The sequence below is a fragment of the Eulemur rufifrons genome, chromosome 6 (genome assembly GCF_041146395.1).
Source record: "Eulemur rufifrons isolate Redbay chromosome 6, OSU_ERuf_1, whole genome shotgun sequence".
Lineage (NCBI taxonomy): Eukaryota > Metazoa > Chordata > Mammalia > Primates > Lemuridae > Eulemur > Eulemur rufifrons.
Window position 1 is genome coordinate 96,352,174 of NC_090988.1, and position 20,231 is coordinate 96,372,404.

Sequence of the window (20,231 nt, forward strand, 5' to 3'; positions counted from 1 at the left end):
ACATAGACACACACACATGGCGTTTCCATGCACAGGCCTGCTGTACACAGCCTTGAGGGCATTCCACATGCATGTACATGTTCAATCAGTCCAGCTGGCATGTACCCGTGTGCCTGTATGTACATGCAAGTATGGGCGGGCAGATGTGGATGCTCAATGTCCACATGGTGGCCGGCCCCCATCTCCATCTCCATCACTCAGCATCATGGCTTGAGTTCTTATTGCCATTTATTGAAACCTCCCATTGAAGAAAAGGGTGGAAGTCAAGAAGGGGAGGGCTTCTTGTCTTGTTAGGACTCAATCTTGTTAGGACTGAGCCAAGAGACCTCAGGAGACTTAAGGGGAAGAGGGCTGGGACAACGGGGGAAGGTGGCCAGTAGGGACAGGCTGGACAAAGAGAATGGCAGGGCCTGGGTTGCAGGGAGGTTGAGGACAGGGCTGGGTATGGGAAGGTCTATGGCTGACCCTTTGAACGGGCCAGAGCTGGGCTGGGGACTGTGGTGGTTGCAGCAGAGATGCCTTCACCAGGCCCTCAGAAGGCTTTGTCCTAGGTGGATGGACCTCTCCAGCTCCCCTGCCCCAACACCCAAGGTGCCCAAGGAGCTCAGAGGCAGGGAGGGCCCTGGCTGGGATTAGTCTCTGGAGGGCAGGGAGAGGGGGTTCTGTTGTCTTCAGCTGGAGCCCAGGCCTGGTCCATAAGGCTGCAGAGGGATCAGCTGGGATGCCTTTTCTGCTTCTGGCTCCTGCTTTGGCTCCTTTGCCCGCAGGGACCTAGGGATAGAGAGCTCGGGAAAGTCCTGGGCCTAGACCTGGTTTCCCAGGGAGGAGCACTGATGGGGGCCAGAGGCAGAAGACTGACCATTTTTCCAAGTCTTCGATAGTCTCTGGCAAGGGCCGATTGAGCGTCTCAGGCAGGAAGAGGGCAGCACTGCCCCCCAGGAGGGCGGTGATCCCATAGATGACATTGGGGATGAAGGGCTGCACCTCACCCGTGATTTTCACCAGTGGGGCCAACATGCTTCCAACACGGGTCCACATGTTACTTGCGCCCATACCTGTTTGCCTGGGAGGGTTCAGAGCAGGGATTGGCAGCCTGTGTGTAGGGTTCATAAAGGCTGGCTCTGGGACCCCTGGGCAGGGGGCAGGGGACAGGAGGATGCCACAGTCCCACCTGACCCTGTGTCCTCTGGCTGGGCCCAGCCCCAGGTCCAGCACCTACCGGATGACTGTAGGGAAGAGTTCACTCGTGTAGAGGAAGAGGCAGCTGAAGGAACTCGAGAGGCATCCCTTTCCAAACACAGCTAGTACTGTCCTCAGGGTCTGCATGTCTACAGAGGGAAGAAAATGTGGTGGATCTTGGAGTTCCAGAGCACCTGAGTGTTTTCACTCCTTAGCAGACCTTGTCTCTCTTTTTGCTTTGGCTGCCAGGTTGCTCAGATCCAAATCTAAAGATGAGTAATAGCCCCCCTGCTATTCCTAATGCTTTGCATGCCTGTGTCCTGCTGTGTTTGTGGTTTCTCCTGGCTCTGATTCCCTGTTCCCATTTATATTTTGTTGTATATGTTCTTGTCCTAAAATACCTCAAGCTCCTTTGGAAGGATATAGGTATATCAACCAACAAACATCAACATCAAATAAAAGTGGTCCAAGGTCATGGTGGAGTAGTTATGGGGTCTTTCTTCAGCATTGGGCTCTGTTGTTTCCACATCTCAGCTTGTCCTCTGCAGTAATGTCACCCAGGACATGCCCAATCCCCAAGCAATTCCTCACACTGTTCAGACACCACCATACTTTGCCCAGTCCAAGTCAGATCTGGAAAGGAGCTTCGATGTCATCTAGCCCAATTAAGTTATTTTCTAGATGACAGACCTGAGCCCAAGACAGTACAGGGACCTGCTCAAGGTTACATGGTGAATTAGAGGTAGAGCCAGCTGAACCGAAAATCCTGGTACCCCACATTCTGGCTTGTGGTAGCTCTTCCAGAGGGTTCTGGGATAGCCCCAGCCTCTCACCCAAGGGCACCAAGGTGAGAGCCAAGATGGCCCCTCCTGCCAGGAGCAGGGAAGCGGCTTGAGTGATGTGCCGACCCACGTAGCTTAAGGAGACGATGGTGATGAACTTGGCTGGGACGTCGACCCCACCAAAGATGATCTGGAGGATGTAGAGGTTGACTCCAAATTCTTCCACACCCATAGCCAGACTATAGTAGGCAAAACCGGTGGCAAACCTGAGGGGCAGAGAGGGATTGGTTAGCACCCACCCCGGTCACTGGGTCACCAGTATGATGCACAGTTTCATTTCTCGTGCCAAAGGCAACTGATGGCAGGGGCTGCCTGAGTGCTGTTCTGAGGTTCCTGAGACTGTCTGGGCTCCGTGAGGAACAGCTGGGATTGATGGGCCATGTCTGACATGGGCATGGCCCATGGTGTGCTGGCAACGGTGCCCATAACTGATTCTCAGGATCAAGACTGGAGAGAACCTCAGAGACCAAAGAGGCGGCATGTGATCTCTTGGCCGGGAAGTGGTTTAACACCCAGACAGGGGAGGTGAATGCCGAGCCGTGCACACGGGCCAGTTATTCCTCCCTTTCCTCTCAGAACTGCGAGATCCTCTTTCAAGGCTTCCTGGACACACTGGATCCCGTTTGCATGGGGATGGCTGGGATGGAGAAGGGGCTCAGAGCTAGATCACAGAAAGGGCTTTGAGAGAGCTGCAGAATGTCAGACAGAGGAGAAAACTCACGTGAAGTGTAATTTGTGTCTTCAACTCTGAAGCCCAACAGGCCAGCCTTGCTCTGCGGGGTTCCAGAGGGGAGAGCTGGACCAGAGGGGGGCAGTGACAGAGAGAGAGAGCGTGGGGAAACTGCAGGGCAAGGGTATGGGCTGGTGAAGGGGTCTAGACCATTTGCTCTGTGGGCAGGGGATTGGGATCCCAGGGGGAAACAGACCCCAATGGCTGGACCTGGGTGTGGGGCTAGGCTGTGGTGGCCCAGGAGAGGGGATCCCTTGACGTCTCTGGCAGATGCCCTAGGGCTTGCCCTGTGGTGAGCCTGCCGGAGGCCTTGTTCAGCATCCCGCCCTGGCAGGGTGTGGGCAGGGAGAGGTGGTGGTTTACCAGGACAGCGAAAGACAGAATGTCACGCGGCGCAGGATGGGTGTCCGGAACAGATCACTTGCACTGTACTTGGCCTTGGCCAACGACAGCTCCTTCTGCAGGTTGTGTTTGAGCTCCTTGGGGCAGAGGAGGGAGAGGTGTGCCATTAGTGACCAGCTGGTGGGCAGGAAGAAGACAGGGAGGTGCAGGCCTGGTGCTCTAGAGGAGCTGGCTTAGGGGAGAGATGGGGTGTAGGCCGTGAGCAGGGGAAACAGAGGCAGGGGAGGGGCCAGGCCCAGAGTGGAGCAGAGGGGTCCTGTCCCCAGACTGCAGTCCGTATCAGTGCCTACCTCCAAGGTGAGCCTTTGTCCCTCCTCCTTCTTGCCATTGAAGGCAGCCACCCGCCGGAGTATCTTCAGGGCCTTCGAGGACCTTCCAGATAGGACCAGCCAGCGTATGGACTCTGGTGTCCACCTGGGGGCCAGAGTCCAGTCACAGTGGCTCCCCCCACTGCAGAACCCCTTTTGAGAAGCTGGAAGAACATCAACAGCCAGGGCCAAGCGGCAGGAGGTATAGAAACCCGAGCTGCCTTCTGCTCATGGAATTTAAACCTGACCAAAGTTTGCACCTGGGCTGCCTGCAGCCAGCACAAATTCCAGATTTCTCTTCTTCCTCTTCCAGAGGAGACTTTCCTCTGCCTCCCACCTGGGCTGCTTGTTATTGTTGGGTGTCTTCCTTAGCTAAAAGCCCCGGGCTCTAGGCAGAGGCAGGTGGGGCCTGGGGAGAGGACAGCGTGTTCAAGGCTGGACAGCTGGAGGGTCCTGCACATCTGCCTTCCAGCCTTCCTTGGGCTGCATTCCCAGTCCCCCTGGAGACGAAGGGCAGGGCCACAGTCCTGGGGCAGCTCCAGAGGCGGCTGGGGACCAAGGTGAGGGCTGTGGCCCAGGGAATGGGTTTCAGGGCCCTTCGGTTCTCCCTGCAAAGGACTATCTCTGCTGGGGGCAGAGGTGTGGGCACAGCACGAGCTCTTGGGATTGGCAAGTGGGCAGTCACCTCCATCTCCCTTGGGCTGGGTTTTTGGAGTGGGCTCACCATGAGCAATCCCTGAGGGTCACTAGGCAAAGAGGCCGGGGCTCGGGTGGGGATGCAGTGCAGAGATGTGGGAGAAGGGAGTGGTGTTTGCAGAAGTCCGCTCCAAGGTGGGGTGCACTCCAGCTGTGGCCCCCATAGGTACCACAGCCAGTACTCATAGCAGACCTGGCTGCAGTGAGGCCCTCAGGAGTGGACACTGGTCACCTGGCCTCAGACCACTGCCCCCAGTTGATAGTGGTGGCTTCCTGGGCCTATTTCTATCCCCTCTCCTGCCCTGACAGTCTTCTGAGCCTGCTGTCACCAAGATTACCAGTGATGTCCTCTCAAACGCCACAGCCAGGGCCTGGACTCCTGAGAATAATGACAGCAATGGCTTCCAATTAATGAGCCTTCCTGTGTACCAGGCCCATGAAACTCTGGGTGACAAGCAATATTGTCTCCATTTTACCTAGAAAATTCTTGAGGCTCGGAATGGGTGAGACTCGTCACGTGGCATGTGATGAATGGGCCCAAGCTTGCGACTGTACTCTGCCGACCAGCCGGCCTCATTCTACCTCCCAACTCTGCCTGCTCTGTCTCTGCTTCCACCCCAGCTGTGGACGGCTGCGAGCCCCAGCCCGGACCCCTGACCGTCTCTCTCACTGTGGCCCCCACACTGCCCGTTCCCTCTATGAGAGTCTATTCTCATTTCCAAGCCCAGGTTCCATCCCTTTTCTGTACCTTTTCGTGTCACTTTGGGGAATTGCTTCACTTCTTTGAGCCTTAGTGTCCTCATCTGCCAAACAGGGACAATAGTACCCCCTCGAACAGAGACACCACGGGGACCCAAGACAATGTAGGGTGAGGCCTGGGACACCTCGAGGGCTCCAGAAAAGGTTGCTGCAAGGCTGCACTCCTTTCCTGGAGCTGTTTGTGATCTCCTGCTCTTTGGCTCCAGCTACCTCTGGAGACTCATCTCCTGTCTTCAGTGTGGCCTTGGGCTCAACATGTTGACCATGAGCTCTGTGCCCGCGCTGGCTCTCTGACCCGGGCACCCACTGTCCCAGGTTCCCAGGCTGGGGCTCCTTTTTGAACTTTCCTTTCCTTTACACTTCAAATCCAGAAGGCCCCAAATTCTCTGGATTCTTCCTTCAAAATGAATTACAGACTTGTCCCCAGAATTCTCCTGCCTGCACCGTCACCTCCCGTCTGTCTCTCTTCCCCACCCACAAGGGTCTGTCCTTCTCAGCTATTATTTTGCACAGGGAAGCCAGGGCAGGCCTGCGGCACCCCAGACACCCACAGTGGCTTTCTTCCTCCTTCCGCTCAATGGTGAGGCCCCCTTGGCTTTCGGGGCTCTCTGCAGCCTGTCCCGTCCCCTTCTGTCCTTCTCAGGTTACTCCCCTTCTTCAGCTGCAGGTGGCCCCTGACTGCCCCCAGGACACCTGCCCCCTCCTGCAGCATGGCTTCGCTCACATAACTCCTTCCCCTCCAGAGGACCCTCCCCTGGCTCTGGGACGCGGGGACCCAGGGACAGTGTTGGCCAGTCTGGTCAGATGTGGGCTCCCCCTCTTTGGCCTGTAGGGGGCCCAAGAAGGCAGATGGGGAGGAGAGGGCCACATACCAGGATGACAGGAAGAAGACAAAGAAGGGGATGGACACGGTTAGCTGCAGCCAGCGCCACTGGGGGATAGCATAGGCCAGGCCCGGCAGGAGAAACTGACCAAAGGTGTAGCAGTAGCCAGTTGCTGTTGTCATGATGGCCCTCATCCTGGTGGGCACCCACTCCACATCTGCGGGAAGAGCCCAGGGACAAGATTAGGGTCCTGCTAGGCCTCAGGCACCTCCTTGTGAAGGGGCACCAGCTCTTCCCTCCCCATGGCGACTCGGTCTATCGTCCCCAGTTTATAGAAGGTGCAGCTGAGGTTCCAGGAGGTAGGACTCAACCCAGGTCCGTCTACTCCCAAACCCATGCTCTTGACCACTGCTTCTCCAGTGGCAAGTGACTTCCTTTGTTTTGCCTCAGTTTCCTCATCTGTAAAATGGGGATAATAGTATCACTTGCAAGTGTGGACTGAATGAGACTGTGTACCTAGCAGAGTGCCAGGCCTAAGGTAAGGCCTGGGTATTGACAGCTGCTAATACTATGTTTGTTTTCACTGTCATGTTCAGAGGGGGCCTCTGAGGTCCTGAGAAGGCAGCACCTTAATCAAGGTCACAGGGAGCCTGTGGCTGAACCATGCCCAGACCCCACTCTCTTCTGGTTTCTGGCGGGTACTCCCCCAAGCCCGGCTCCCTGCCCTGTTTGCGGCTCACTCAAGATGATGGTGCTCAGGGTGATGCCTGAGATGCCGAAGCCACACAGGAAGCGGAAGACGATGTAGACGGGGAGGGAGGGGCTGAAGGCTGCGCCCGAGCCGCTGACTGCCAGCAGCAGGTAGCTGCCGGTCAGGATGGGCCTGCGGCCAAACCTGCAGCTCGAGGGAGAAGAGGGGCCAGGTTAACCACGGTGGCCTGCCAAGGCCAGTGACTCTGCAGGCTTTGGGGCAAAGGGCTGGACTTGAGTCCCCTCACCCACTGCCCTGTGGGGCATATACCTCCCTCCACAGACAGAGCACTTCTGGTAATTGCTAGTTTTTGACAAGTTTGCAATTAGAAGTTTGAGTTAATGAGTGATCCCTGCTACATCCACCCCCAGCTTAGCTGTCTGAGCAGGGGGTCACAGGATCACCCGTGTCTAAGCAGTCCATCCAGCCTGCCTCCAACGCTACACAGCCACTCTTCTGTGTCTGAAAACCTGCGGGCTTTTCCCCCTGGGTCTGGAGGGGAGAGAAGGCTATGGCCTGCGAAGGGAGTGGGCTTGGCCAAGGCGCACAGCGACCGCCATCCCACCCACCTCCCTGGCTCTTTGCCTCTTTGGGTGTGCTCGGGTGGAGCAGAGTGGGGAAGGGTTGTCTCCACGCATCTCACCTGTCGGACAGGTCTCCCAGCACGAGCCCTCCTATCAGTATGCCCGCCATGAAGATAGACTGGGCCATCTCCTTCATTTTGTTGGAGTTGCACACTAAGTCCCACTGCACAAGAGAAAGGTAGGGCCAGCCCGGCTCAGCACAGACCAGCCTGCTCAGCCACGCTCAGACTGTGCCTTCACATGCATGGGTTCCCCGTCCCAGCAGCCTGAGCACAATTTCCTCCCAAGCACAATTTCCTCTTTTTTTTCTCTGGAGATAGAATTTGGCTCTGTCACCCAGGCTAGAGTGCCATGATGTCATCATAGCTCACTGCAACCTCAAACTTCTGGGCTCAAGCAATCCTCCTGCCTCAGCCTCCTGAGTAGCTGGGACTACAGGCATGTGCCACCATGCCCGGCTAATTTTTTCTATTTTTTGTAGAGATGGGGGTCTTGTTCTTGCTCAGGCTGGTCTCGAACTCCTGACGTCAAGCAATTGATCCTCCCATCTTGGCCTCCCAGAGTGCTAGTATTACAGGTGTGAGCCACTGTACCAGGCCACCATTTCCTCTTTCAACCTGGCCCAGGGCTCCTTGGGTCTGACTGTGGCTCTCTGGGTCCCGGACCTGCACCCCTCAAGCACATGTGGCCTGTTGTATGGCTTACTAGGTGCTCAGCTGCCACACAGGTCTGGACTCGGCCTCCTCCCTCCTCCCCTCCGAGCCTGCCTGAGGCCCTGCGGCTCCCTGCTTGCCTCCTTCCTGAGGCCAGTCCATCTGCTGCACCCTGACTGGACACTCTCTCCTCCACAGGGACAGTTTGCTCTGCAGTTGCCACCTCCCTCCGCCCTCCAGGCTCTTTCTCATTTTCTCCCGACTCCTCACCAGCATCCGGGTGTGTTCAACTCTCCGTCTCTCCTTTCCACACTCACTCCATTTCTCCCTTCCCTTCAAGGCCAGAAGGAGGAGCTGCACTTACTATCACCCTGTCCTCATCTCCCACTGGTTTCTCAGTTCTGCCCCCACCAGTCCACTGAAACTGCGCTCACCAAAGCCACCAAAGACTTCTATTTCACTGCAACACGGAACCTCCTGCATCCTGCCAGGCTTGACCTCTCCCTCCGCCCAGTCTTCCTCCCACCATTCTACGCTCCTCCCTCTCCTCCGTGGGCTCCTCTCTCTCTGCCTGTCCCTTGCAGCTTCCCCAGGGCTCTTCCTGGATCTTCCTCTCTGTCCTCTTTCCCAGGTGATCCATCTGTTCCCATGGCTTCAATTGCTATTTTATGCTGAAGATGCCAAATCCTTATCTCCAGCCCAACCTCTCGGCCAGTCGATTCAGCAGCCCCCTTGCGAATTCCACCTGGGTGATGTCACATGGGCATCTCAGACTCAGCGGGACTTGTCACTCCACTCCTTGTTAAGATCTCAATCTCAGTGACTGGTAACCCTCTCTTTTTTAATTTTAACTTTTAAAAGCTTATGTTGTTTTGAATTGGTAAGTCATAACTATATTACACGCATGGAGAACCTGCTATGCTACATGTACGAAATGTGGAGCAATGAAGTCAAGCTAATTTAACACATCCATCACCTTGCTTGCTCGAAATATTTTGTGGTAACATTTGAAAGTTCCTCTCTTAGATATTTTGAAATATATGATACATTATTATTGACTATAGCCACCCTGCTGTGTGATGGGTCTCAGAACTTATTCTTCCTGTCTAGCTGGAACTTTGTACCTCTGACCAGGAATTCCCCATCCCGTTGCTCCAGCCCCCTCGCCCCAGCCTCTGGGGGCCATCAGTCTACTCTCTACTTCTGCAAAGTCAACTTTTTTAAGATTCTGAGATGCGTGAGATCTACATCCGTGAGATCATGCTGGTAACCTTCTCGACTCCGCCCTCTCTCCCACGTCCCAGTCACTGGATCCTCAAGTTCCTTACTTTTTTATATTTCTTGAATTTGGATTCTTCTATATCCACTACAACTGTCTCAGTGTGGGCCTCGTTCTCTTGCACTTGGATTAATAATGGCAGACAATAGTTACTGAGGGCTTTCTAGGTACTGGGCACTATTCTAAGCTCTTTCTGTGTTTTAACTTCTTTAATCCTCACAAAAACTTTATTATTTAGGTGCTAACATCACCTCCATTTTACAGATGAGGAAACTGAGGCCCAGAGGAGATTACTGCAACAACATTCTGACAGGTCTCCTGGACTTCAGTCTCATCCCCTCCTATCCGTTCTTTCCCTGTTAACCCTGACAGCTTTCTAAAACACTGCTCAAATCAGGCTCCTGTCTTGCCTGAAGCATTCATTGACTTCCTCCTGCCCTTTGGGTAAATACAGATTTATATGACCCCTCCATGCTCTGGCTCCTGCCTACCTGTCTGGTCTAATCTCCTGCTAATCCCCAATGTGCACCCTGTGCTCCAGCCACCCTGAATTACTTGTGTAATGAAGTGGAGAATTTAATTCACTAGAATTGCCTCACAAGAATGTTTTGAAAGTAAAACATTCCAAAAGGGGAAGAACCACACATCCCAGGGAACTTTTTTCCACTCTCCTCAGCTGGAAGTGAGGGAGGATGGGGGTTGATAGGATTCCAGGTTCTCCAGCTGTCTCAGTGGCCCGGCATGGCCAGCAAACATGGCGGTCCCTTCAAGCAGGAAGGAGGCTGGCACGGTACGCAGATGGCTTGGGGGAGGGAAAAAGGTAAAAGAGGAAGTAAGGGGGTGTGAAGAGGAATATGCCAGTGGGTGTCTAGAGAGACTTCTGGTGCTTGTGGCATGCTGCATAAAGACCCTTTAGGAAAAACTAAAGGAAAGACCTACTGTTTACCTAAATTTATTCTCCCCTTCCTCCATAGTAAATAGCACATTTCCCGAGTGATCTTGTAGCTGGGTAGGGCCATGTGGTTCTTGACAGTGGAAAGTGAGTAGAAGAGATGTATGTTACTTCTATCTCATTTGCTTAAGAGGAAATCCCTGGCCTGGACTTACATGCCTTCTTCCTCCCTGTTGGCTGGGAATGGTGACAACTAGCGTAACTCTGGAAGCCGAGTGTTGAAGATGGCAGAGCTGCTGTCAGTCTGGGTCCCTGAACGACCCTATGGAGCAGAGCCACCCATCAGCCTGAAATACTACTCAGCTTGGAACTGTTACATGAGGTAGAGAAACACTTCTATATTCTTCAAGCCATGAATTATTGTTGACTATTTTGTTATAGCAAACTAACCTATCCTGATACAGCCCATAATAAGTTGCAAATGGAAATTAGATTTTTATCCCGACCTTCACGATATTTAGTGCCTTAAGAAATGAAGCATCTGTTTGGATCAGGAGAAGGTCAACGTGAGACCTGCCTGGATTAGTTTAAGGCTGCTGCCCTGCTCCACTGAGACCAGATCTGCTGGGTCTTTTGTTTCTTTCTACCATGGAACTTGTGATCATGTAGGCTTTAGAATAACTGTCCCATGCCAGTCTCTACAAGAAAATTGAGCAATTTACAAAAAATACCATTCCCGGAATGCACTTTGAGTCATGTTTAGAACATGGCCAAATCCTTACAATGGCCTAGGAGGCCCTGTAGGATCTGCTCCCACCTTTATCCCTGTTACCTCTCTGCTGGCGCCTGCTACTGCTCTCTCCCTCCCGTACTCCACTCTCGTTGAATTGATCACCTGTTGTTCCATATGCATGTCAGGCGTGCTCCTACTTCATGTCTTTGCTCAAATGTTATCTTCTCAATGAGACTTTCCGTGACCCTGCTGTATTCACAAGTATAACCCCCGGTAGTGTACATCTCTCCATAGCACGTATACCATCGGACAGACTGCATCTTTCCCACTTTTTTGCTTACTGCATGTTTCTCCCCCAAGAATGTCAGCTTGATGAGGGTAAGGCCTTTAGTCTATTTTGTTCACTACTGTACTTTCAATGCCTACAACAGTGCCCGACACACAGTAGGCACTCAATAAATACTTGTGGAATTGAATGAGTGAACACGTCATAAAAAGAACAGAGGGATGGCGAGCCTTAGAAGTTACAGATATGCCAATGGCTAAATGTTCACACTCCAGATGCTGTATGAACCGCCTCACTTCCCCAGAATGAATGCGTGTCAGGATGGGTCGTGGCAAGGCTGCATGTAACGAACATATCACCACATGTCAGCAAGAAGGAGAGAAGAGTGTTTTTCCTTCACAATCAGACTGGAAAACTTTCTATGGAAAATTGTCTACTGGAGGATTACCATCCTTCAGTGAAGTTTGGAAGCTCCGAAGGAGGAGTGCTTTGTGGTTAAATATTTAAAAAAATTGGACTTCAATGGCACTCTAAAGTGCTCCCAGAGATTTCATGGTTAATGAAGCATAACAAACTGATGACAAAAATGTGGCCGCGGCTGCCCTGCAGATCAACACAAATCCAAGGGGCTCAGATCTGAGATGTACAACTATTATGGGTTGACCTGGCTTCCCCAAAAAGATATGTTGAAGTCCTAATCCCCAGTACCTCAGAATGTGACCTCATTTGGAAAAAGTGTTGTAGATATAATTAGCTAAGTTATGATGAGATCATACTGAAGTAGGGGGACCCTTAATCCACTATGACCAGTGTCCTTGTAAGAAGAGAAGAGAGGGACACACAGGGAGGACACTATGTTACAATGGTCAGAGGCAGAGGTTGGAGTGATGCGTCTATAAGCCCAGGAATTCCAAAGACTGCTACCAAGCAGCAGGAGCTGGAAGAGGCAAGGAGGGGTTCTTCCCTAGAGCCTTTGGAGAGAGGAGACTGACACCTTGATTTTGGACTTCTAGCCTCCAGATCTGTGAGACAATAAAATCTCTGTTGTTTTAAGCCACCCAATTTGTGACACTTTGTTATGGCAGCCCTAATAAATGGGTCACTGTCTATTTCCTGTGTACCTGAGTATCTGCTGGTTTGATAGGCAGTGATGGGAAAAGGACTGTGAATAGAAGAGCGTGGCAGTCAGGGAACCAGACATAGCACAAATGGGAGAGGTTTCCAAAGGCATCCTGGGTTTTCTGCACAGAGGAAGATATACAGGGAGAATTTGGGCACGGCTTCTGTGCAAAGCCCCTGAGAAGGCCCTGTTCAGAAAACCTACGGCAGAAGGCTCAATAATTATTCGTGTTGGGAGTGTGACTTGTGTTTCCTTGACTGTGATTCCATGTAGAGTCCTTGGATTTAATTGGGTTGCACTAGTGATTCTACAAAAGCTCCATGCTATTGCATTCTTCTTTTCTTTTGTGCTTGTCATGATCCCCCTTTTCTTATAATGTTGGCAGTCCTTCAAAACTCACATCAAGATCATCTTTTTGGAGTGCCAGGAACTTCTTTTCTGGTTGCCTGGCACAATCAGGTGGTCGATAAATATTTGTGAAATGGATCATTGGATGAGAAGCACATCTAGACTCCCAGTGTAGGGAAGGATAAGGCGACCCTCATTTCTTCTTCCACTCCCAGCATCCTGCTGTTACCTCCAACAGGGCACCTATTACACAGCATTCTAGCTGCTGATTCACTTGTTTTTCTCTCCTCTATCCTATAACTTCACTGAGGCCAGAGAGCATCTCACTTGACTTTTTTTTTTTATGTCTAGCAGCTAGCAGAATAGTTGATACATAATAAACGTTAATGTTTGTTCAGTGAATAATTAATGAGTGAATAGGGCTGGGGCCATCATTACTGATGAGACCCACAGAGGGAAAGGCGACCTGCCGGTTGGAGGGAGCCAATCGCTCAGCTTCCCGGTGCTTCTATTTAGCCCGTGGCATGGCCTTGTCTGACATTTCCCATCGACTTTTGGCAACTCCACATAGCTTTGTTTTGTTTTTTTCTTTTGAGACAGAGTCTCGCTCTGTTGCTCGGGCCAGAGTGCAGTGGTGTCAGCCTAGCTCACAGCAACCTCAAACTCCTGGGCTCAAGCGATCCTCCTGCCTCAGCCTCCTGAGTAGCTGGGACTACAGGTGCACACCACGATGCCCTGCTAATTTTTTCTATTTTTAGTGCAACAGGGTCTTGCTCTTGCTCACGCCGGTCTTGAACTCCTGACCTCAAGTGATCCTCCTGCCTTGCCTCCCAGCCACGTAGTGCTTTTGCTCTCAGTATTCTAGTCCGGAGTTCTTGGTTTTCTTTTTTGTTTCTTGGAGTATAACAGAGCCCCAAGGGAGCTGGGTTCTGGAAGGGAAGGACAGGAAGCTCACTGCTGTGACTTTCTGTGTGGGCTGGTGCTCCAGGAAGATGGTAGGGAAGAAAGAGAGAAGGGCTACTATGCCCACGAGGCAGTTTGCAAGTAATGCCATAGTAGCCTTATGGTATAGGAACAGTATTTTCTCCATTTTACAGGCAAAGAACCTGAGGCTCAGAGGGTCAACTGGGTTCATTTGAAAATGGAGACTCAAGTTCAGGTCTGCTGGACCCCAGTGGCTCTTGACCGTGACTGCAGCTCCCTGATGTCCCACTGTGTGCTTCGCTCTGAGCCCCAGGCTGCCAGAAGAAAGGCGCAACACATGGGGCCTATTGCTGTGAGCCACTGTAGGACACTGTAGCCCAGGACAGGCTGGGAATGTGGTTGAGGAGGCAGTCAAGGTGGGAGCCAGGTGGGCTGGTCTGATGGCGAGTCCAAAGTGTGAGTGGCAAGAAGCAAGGCTAGGAGGCGCCCTCAGAGGGGAAAGCAGAGGCGGGTCACAGAAGGCCAGCGTGAACCATTTGTGATTAGGATCATCATTGGCAGGATGGGAGCCCTGCTGTGTGTGGAGGAACCGACTCTGCACACACGGTCCCTACCCCCTAGAGCAGAGACAAGGAAACAGCCTGCTTTAGCTTGGGAGCCTTTTGTTGCTGGGAGAATCGCTGTTGCATTCCCGGAGCCCTGAGGGAGGGGACGAACCAGGGATCTTGGGGAGCATCAAAAGGACACGAGTCTCCAGCTCTGCCACTTAGGAGCTGTGTGTTTCTGGGCCAGTTACTTAACCTCTCTGTGGCTCAGTCTCCTCATCAGTACCTACAGGTAACTAGTACCTGCTTCTCCGGATTGGAAATGACGTCAGAATTAACCAGCACTCAGCTCTATACCTGGCAAACAATGGGCACCCAGTTCATGACAGCTGTTTCATTATTATTGTCACATGTCACTGTAAGGCCTGTGCGCACAGGGACATGTGATGTGGTTTTGAAAAGGTGTGGACTCTGGAGTCAGGACCCCCGTCCCTGCTTCTAGAAAAGCTTGACTCACCGTCATGTCTGGGAAGGCCACCTTCTGGATCTGAGCTCAGTGTGTTCCTCTGAAAAACTGGATGGCAGTACCTGATTCACTGGGGCAGGTGAGAAGAAATGCAAAGCACCAGCCCAGGGCCCTGCATACAGTAGGTGCTCACTGAGTGAGTTCCTGACCCTGGAAAGCCCACAGGATGGCCCCCGGCCCCTTCTGTGCAGGTGATCCGGGGCTTTCTAGGTGAGAAAAGTGGCTGGGGTGGGGCTGTCAGGCCCTGCCCAGGAGTCAGACTGGAGGCTTGCAAGAGGAGGTGGAGCAGGGGCCCTGGCAGGGCTGAGGGTGGCGAGTGGGATGTGAAGCGGGAGTGCGTTGGGGCCCAGGGATTCGAGAGTGGGCCAGGAGCTGGGCAGTCTGGGGACCTGGGGATGGGGATGGAGGAAGGTCGGAGGGGGCTGGCCGGAGACCTGGCAGGGGGATCTCCCCACAGAGTCCTGGGAGGCCCCACTGGGCAGGTTTCTGCTTTTCTAGCAGCTAACCCGGAGCCTCCAGGGACTTGTGGGGGGGGGGGGGCGGGGACAGGCTTCTTATGGCTCTGGAGACAGGACAAGGAGGCCCAAGGCCCAGAGAGGAAGCCCAGGGGCTTTAGAGAGATGGGCCTTGCTCATCCAGGGCCAGGCCCAGGCCCAGGCCCCCAGGTCCGGGGCTCGGTGGTGTGGGCTGTGGGCTACGTGCCTCTCTAGGGAGCCCAGCGCCCAGAATCCACGCTCCCTGCTGCCCAGACTTAAAAGAAAGGCCTTTGTTTCCTCTTAATGTCCTAGTTAAAGCTCATTCTGAAAAATCTCGACCCTGTCTCTGCTGCACCAAGAGAAAGGAATTTGTGGTCGCCCCTGCCAGGAAAGCTTAGGGGATCAGAAGCGGGAGGCAGGCTGCCCCCTGTTCCTGCCTGGACCCAGAGCCAGCTGGCCCGCTGCACCGGCTCAGCCCTCCCACCCTCATGCCCCCTCCGGGAGGGAGGCTCCTTGTAACCCCAACTCTACAGATGCGGGGACTGAAGCTGGCGTGGGGAGGTGACTCGCCACGTCACTGGCTGTGGGGGTGGAGCTGGATCTGAGCAGCACAGGAGGGCCGGGTGGGGGCCGTAAGGGTGGCGGAGTCTGGGAGCCTGGGTACCTCAGGAAGAGCTGTGAGAGCTGACTCCCATTTTACGGGGGGATCCCTGGCCTCTTCCGGTGGGGACTAACTTTCTAGTTCTCAGACACTCCTATTAACAACAACAGCCGCAGCCGCCGCAGCACCCTTGCTAGCATGAACTGAACCGGCGGTGCTGAGTGCTGCGTTTGCACTATCTCCCTAACCCTCACACTTGCTTTCTTAGCCCTTTTGACGGATGAGGAAACTGAGACCTCCAGGAATTGCGACACTCCTAATAATTGGCAGAGTCAGGATGTGAACTCTGGCTGCAGGACTCTAGTTCACGATCCCACACTGTTTGCCTCTACTAACTGGGGTCATCTGGACTGACCTCGCTCACTGACAAATACCCCTGCCTCCCTCCCCACCTCCCTCCCCACCCAGAGCCAGCACATCCAGTCCCCTGCCTCCGTGATAGAGACCCACCTATCCATAGGTGGCCCAGCCACTGCTCTGCCTCTACCACATGGGGGCCAGAACCCCACCCCACCCCACCCAAGCAGAGGGAGCCCAGATTTGCCATGGCTGAACCACAAACAAAAGAAGCAGAGGGCTCTGCCCTTGCTGTGCCCAGCTACTGATGCTCCAGTGACTGGGCGGGGGGCCCCTCCTATGAACTCTCACAGCTGGGGGTCCTCAGGGAGTCAGATCCTGATGCAGTCCGGACCTGGAGAAGGGTACAGTAGTACCCTGAGGCCTGGTGACCCCTGCATCTTGCTGGAATGGAGATTCACACTGTCCCAGTCGCTGGAGTGGTGACTGGGAGCTTAGCTGGCACAAGTGTGGACTGATGCTGGCCTGGGCACAAGGCCTGCAGCCTCTGCTCTTGGCCAGGCTCCCTGCGGCCGCCTGAGCCATGTCCTGGAGCAGAAGCTGCGTCCAGCAGTCAGCAGTGTCTCTGTCCCTCTCGTCCCTCCCATGAAGCTCTGAGAGGGCATGTCCTTCATTCAGCATCGACTGAGCACTTGCCATGCACCTGGCCCTGCGACGACACAGATGGGTGGGGGAGACCCGGTACCTGCCCTAGGAGAGCTGCGAAAGCGGGAAGGGGCATCTGTGAACAGCACCCCCAACACCCTCCTTGGGGCAGCAGGGTGCACAGTCAGCCTCCCGGGTTGTGCGGGGGGCTGTGCAGTCTTGAGGGGCAGGGGCTCTGGCGCCCGGCGACCTGGGTGCGACTCCCCACGCCACCATGTACGAAATGTGGTGCCTTGGGCCAGCGAATTGTCCTTCAGTTTCCTCGTCTGCAAAGATGTGATAATAAAGGTGCTAACCTCAGACGGTTGTTGTGAGGATTAACTGGGCTCATATGTGCGACGTGCTTAGAACCGTCTGGCACATGGTGAGCGCAGAAGAGATGTTCACAACGATTACTGTTTAATTGTTCCCGATGGGACTTCTGTTTCTTTGGCCTTGTTCCATGTTTTTGGAGGACGTGGATGGTGGCTTTTACTCCTCTTTGTCATCCCAGGCCCCAGATGCACAGCTAGTCACCCAGACACCTGGACACTGACTTCTGGGTGTTGAGGCATCTTCGGCTCCCTCCAGCCCTCACTTCTCACATTACTGTTACATGCAGTTACCAGATCTCACGGATTCCAGCTCCCTGATCTCTCTGGTGTCTATTCCAGCTGTCCCCTCTATCTGTCACCTTTGCCCTGGATCCCTGTGCAACTTGCAGACGGGCCTCCCTGCTGCCGTACTGTCTACAGGCCACTCTCTACCAGGCAGTCCGAGTGATGATCCTTAGAAGGTGATCTGAGCTCGCCACTCTCCTGCTTAAAGCCACCACATTCAATGGCTCCCCCACTGCCTTGGGACAGGGCCTCAAGCATCCAAGCCAGGCCCTCCTGCTGTCCTCTCCAGCCCCATGTCCGGGGCTTCCATACCCCACTGCTGGGCCAGCCGTCCCCTGGCACCCGCAATCCTGATTGTTCTGCTCTCTGCATGCTTCTGTTACTTTGCATTTGGCCCCCTCCCCCGACACTGTTCTTTTGCCTGCAGTGCGCTTGCTCACTGCTGCCTGCTCCGTAGCCCACACCTCTCCTTCGCACTGAGCAGACACTGCGACCCCAGTAAGCCCTCCTCAGCACCCGCTCCAGGCTGGCCAGATACCCCTCCTCTGGGCTCTCGGAGCATCCTCATTCATTCTGTGCCTGGCACTCTTCTAGGTGCTTGGGACAGTGCAGGGGGAAACCAGCGGGAAAGCCCTGCCTCGGGAAACTTGCGTAACCCCCCAAACTGTCCACCATTCTCAAGGGGTGGGTCTGTGTCCTCACAAGAGGTGAACCCCTGGAGGGCGGGTGGGGCTGGTGGGCTCTTCGACTCCGCATCCTCAGTATAACTCATTGGATAGCAGTAAACGTGTGGGTATTTGATGTGTTGCAGGCGCTGTGCTTGAGCTGGGGAGAAACAGCGAACACAGCAGGGAGGAGATACAGTCTAGGGACAGGACAGCAGCACACATCATGTTTAGGAGCGCAGCCCTGGAAGCAGGTGCCCGTGTGCAGGTCCCGAATCTGCCACTTACTAGCAGTGCGACCCTGAGCAAGCCACTTAACCTCTGCATGCTTCGGTTTGCCCACCTCACAGACGGGATTATAATACTAACACTGCATAGCGTTGTCAGGAAGATTAGAAATGTTAGTACCCGTGAAATGCTTAGAACACAGTTAAGAGCTTTATATATAAATAAATATCTGTTAAACAAATGAGTAACAATTACATAGACTCTGAACGCTGACAGTCCTAGCTTCAAATCCTGCCTCTGCCGGGTTCTAGCCATGTGAACCTGGGAGTCATGGAACCAGGTCAAGCATCAGTTTTCCCCTCCACGAACTGAGATAATACTACTTCCCTCCCAGAGGCTACATCCCATGGGCTCCCAGGAGCCCCACACACAGTGTGCCTAGTGCAGGACTGGCACTGGGTAGGGCTCTGCCGTGCAGATCCTCTCATGAGGCAAAAGCAGGATCCTGCCCTCGAGGGGCTCACAGGACCCAAGAGAGAGTGAAAACACGGGTCTCTGCTCACTGCTCAGATGCCACCTCCTCCATGAAGCCTCCCTCCAATCAGTGGTTTTTCCCTCTTTTGAACTTTCAAAAACATTGTCTCCCCGTGCCTCATATGGGCTTTAGCTTTAAATTCTGGTTCCCAAACTAACCCGCTGTACTGGACAATCACCTCCCTTATCTGAGTCTCAGTTTTTTCTTTTTAAAATCTGTAAAGGGAGATAGAAATCACCTTCAACAGAGCATCATTGTCGGAATCAAACAAGACAATGTCTGCAAAGCACCAAAATGTGCCTGGCAGCAAGTAGATATTCAATAAACACCAATTCCTGTTTGCTCATCTTCTTCCTGTCCTTGTGCCCTGACTGGCCTGTCCGTTCATTGACTAGTCCGGTGTGACTCAATATGCTCAGGGCCAGCAGGCGCAAGCCAGTGCATCAGTGCAGGGATGAATGAATGGGAGGTGAACCCACGAGGGATGGTGTGTGGGTGAGACGCTGTCTGGGTCTGCTCAGGAGTGTTTCAACTCTCCACGCTATGAAGCCCTTCCCCCTCCATGCCCACCCTTCTTGGGGCCTCTGCACAAGATGGAATTTTCCTCCTTTCCCTTGTTGCCTGGTTAACCCTTGCCCGATGTTCATATCTCAGCTCCGGAGTCGCTTCTTTAGGGAGGGTTCCTCCAATGCCCACCCCCCTCCACACCCAGCTCAGGGGTAGGTCACAGTCTAAGGTCACTCTGAAGCTGTAATTTTACACTGTGTGTTGTACGTTCATTAACTGGTGCTATCCCCACTAGGTGGTAGGCCATGGGGAGAGGGACAGTGCATTTTTGTATTCCCAGAGCTTAGCACCGTGCCTGTCACAGAATAGGCCCTCGCTAGCTGTTTGTAGAAGAAGCGCTTGCACTCTGAGTGTGGCGAAGCCAAAGCCCTTGGTTGGTGTGCACCTGCACCCAGACCCCTCCTCCTCGCCAGCCCAGGGGCCTGACCCTGGCTCCTCGGCAGACCAGGCCCCTGCTCCTCTGCTGTCACGGGTGGTGCAGGCATGTGGGGTGCCTGCGGTTAGTGGAGGGAGAGGGTCTACCCAGGCGTACCTCTGTCACAATGGTGTCCCTGGTGCTGTTGTAGACCCAGCCGTCCAGGCACGGCTCAGTGGCCCTCTGGGTGTCGTTGGGCAGGCTGGCGTTGGGTGGATGTACGAAACGGAGACATCTCTCAGGATTTCCATTCGGGCCCACGGGGAGCACCCAGGGCCCTGCGGAGGCATTGGGGGGTGGGCGACAGTGGTGGTCAGGGGTGGTGGCTGTGAAGATCTGCAGCAGGTTGTGGTTCGCCATGTTGAAGATTGGGATGCTTAGAATGGCCACATGCAGGAACTGGAAGGGGCCCATGCTGCCCACACGGTCCAGGATCTCGGAGAAGGTCATGGCGCTGGGGAGAGATGAGCTAGAGCTGTGGGCGAGGCACTGGGCCAGGGAAAGGGGTGTGTGTGCGTGTGTGATGTGCGAGCCTGTGGAGCAGTGCACAACCACACGCGGGAGGGTGGGCGCAAGCGTGTGGAACGGTGCATGTGTAAATGTGTAAAGGTATGTGTAGCCACAGATTCATGTGTGGATGCACGAGGATGTATCCAGATGCATGGAGGGTTGCGGGTTCACAGGTGTCTGTGTGTGTGTCTG

The 20,231-nt window shown here is 54.0% G+C and overlaps 1 protein-coding gene across 1 annotated transcript; it reads right to left on the reverse strand.

Annotated features, from left to right (window-relative positions):
* Positions 1-671: 671 nt before the first annotated feature.
* Positions 672-19,979, reverse strand: SLC22A8 (solute carrier family 22 member 8). The gene is made up of 10 exons (XM_069471518.1): positions 19,647-19,979; positions 7,135-7,238; positions 6,481-6,635; positions 5,789-5,957; positions 3,444-3,567; positions 3,115-3,230; positions 2,013-2,227; positions 1,220-1,328; positions 860-1,063; positions 672-771 (listed from the first exon to the last, which is right to left on the reverse strand). The coding sequence occupies exons 1-10, from the start codon at positions 19,977-19,979 to the stop codon at positions 672-674; spliced, it is 1,629 nt and encodes a 542-aa protein (XP_069327619.1).
* Between the last annotated feature and the right edge of the window lie 252 nt (positions 19,980-20,231).

Bases quoted from the DNA above. Each gene is read 5' to 3' on its own strand.
- SLC22A8 (XM_069471518.1), bottom strand. From the start codon at position 19,979: ATGACCTTCTCCGAGATCCTGGACCGTGTGGGCAGCATGGGCCCCTTC. The intron at 2,228-3,114 runs GTAAACCACCAC...TCTGCCCCTCAG, and splicing joins TTCTGTCTTTCGCTGTCCTG to GTTTGCCACCGGTTTTGCCT. The intron at 772-859 runs GTCAGTCTTCTG...CTCTATCCCTAG, and splicing joins ATCGAAGACTTGGAAAAATG to GTCCCTGCGGGCAAAGGAGC.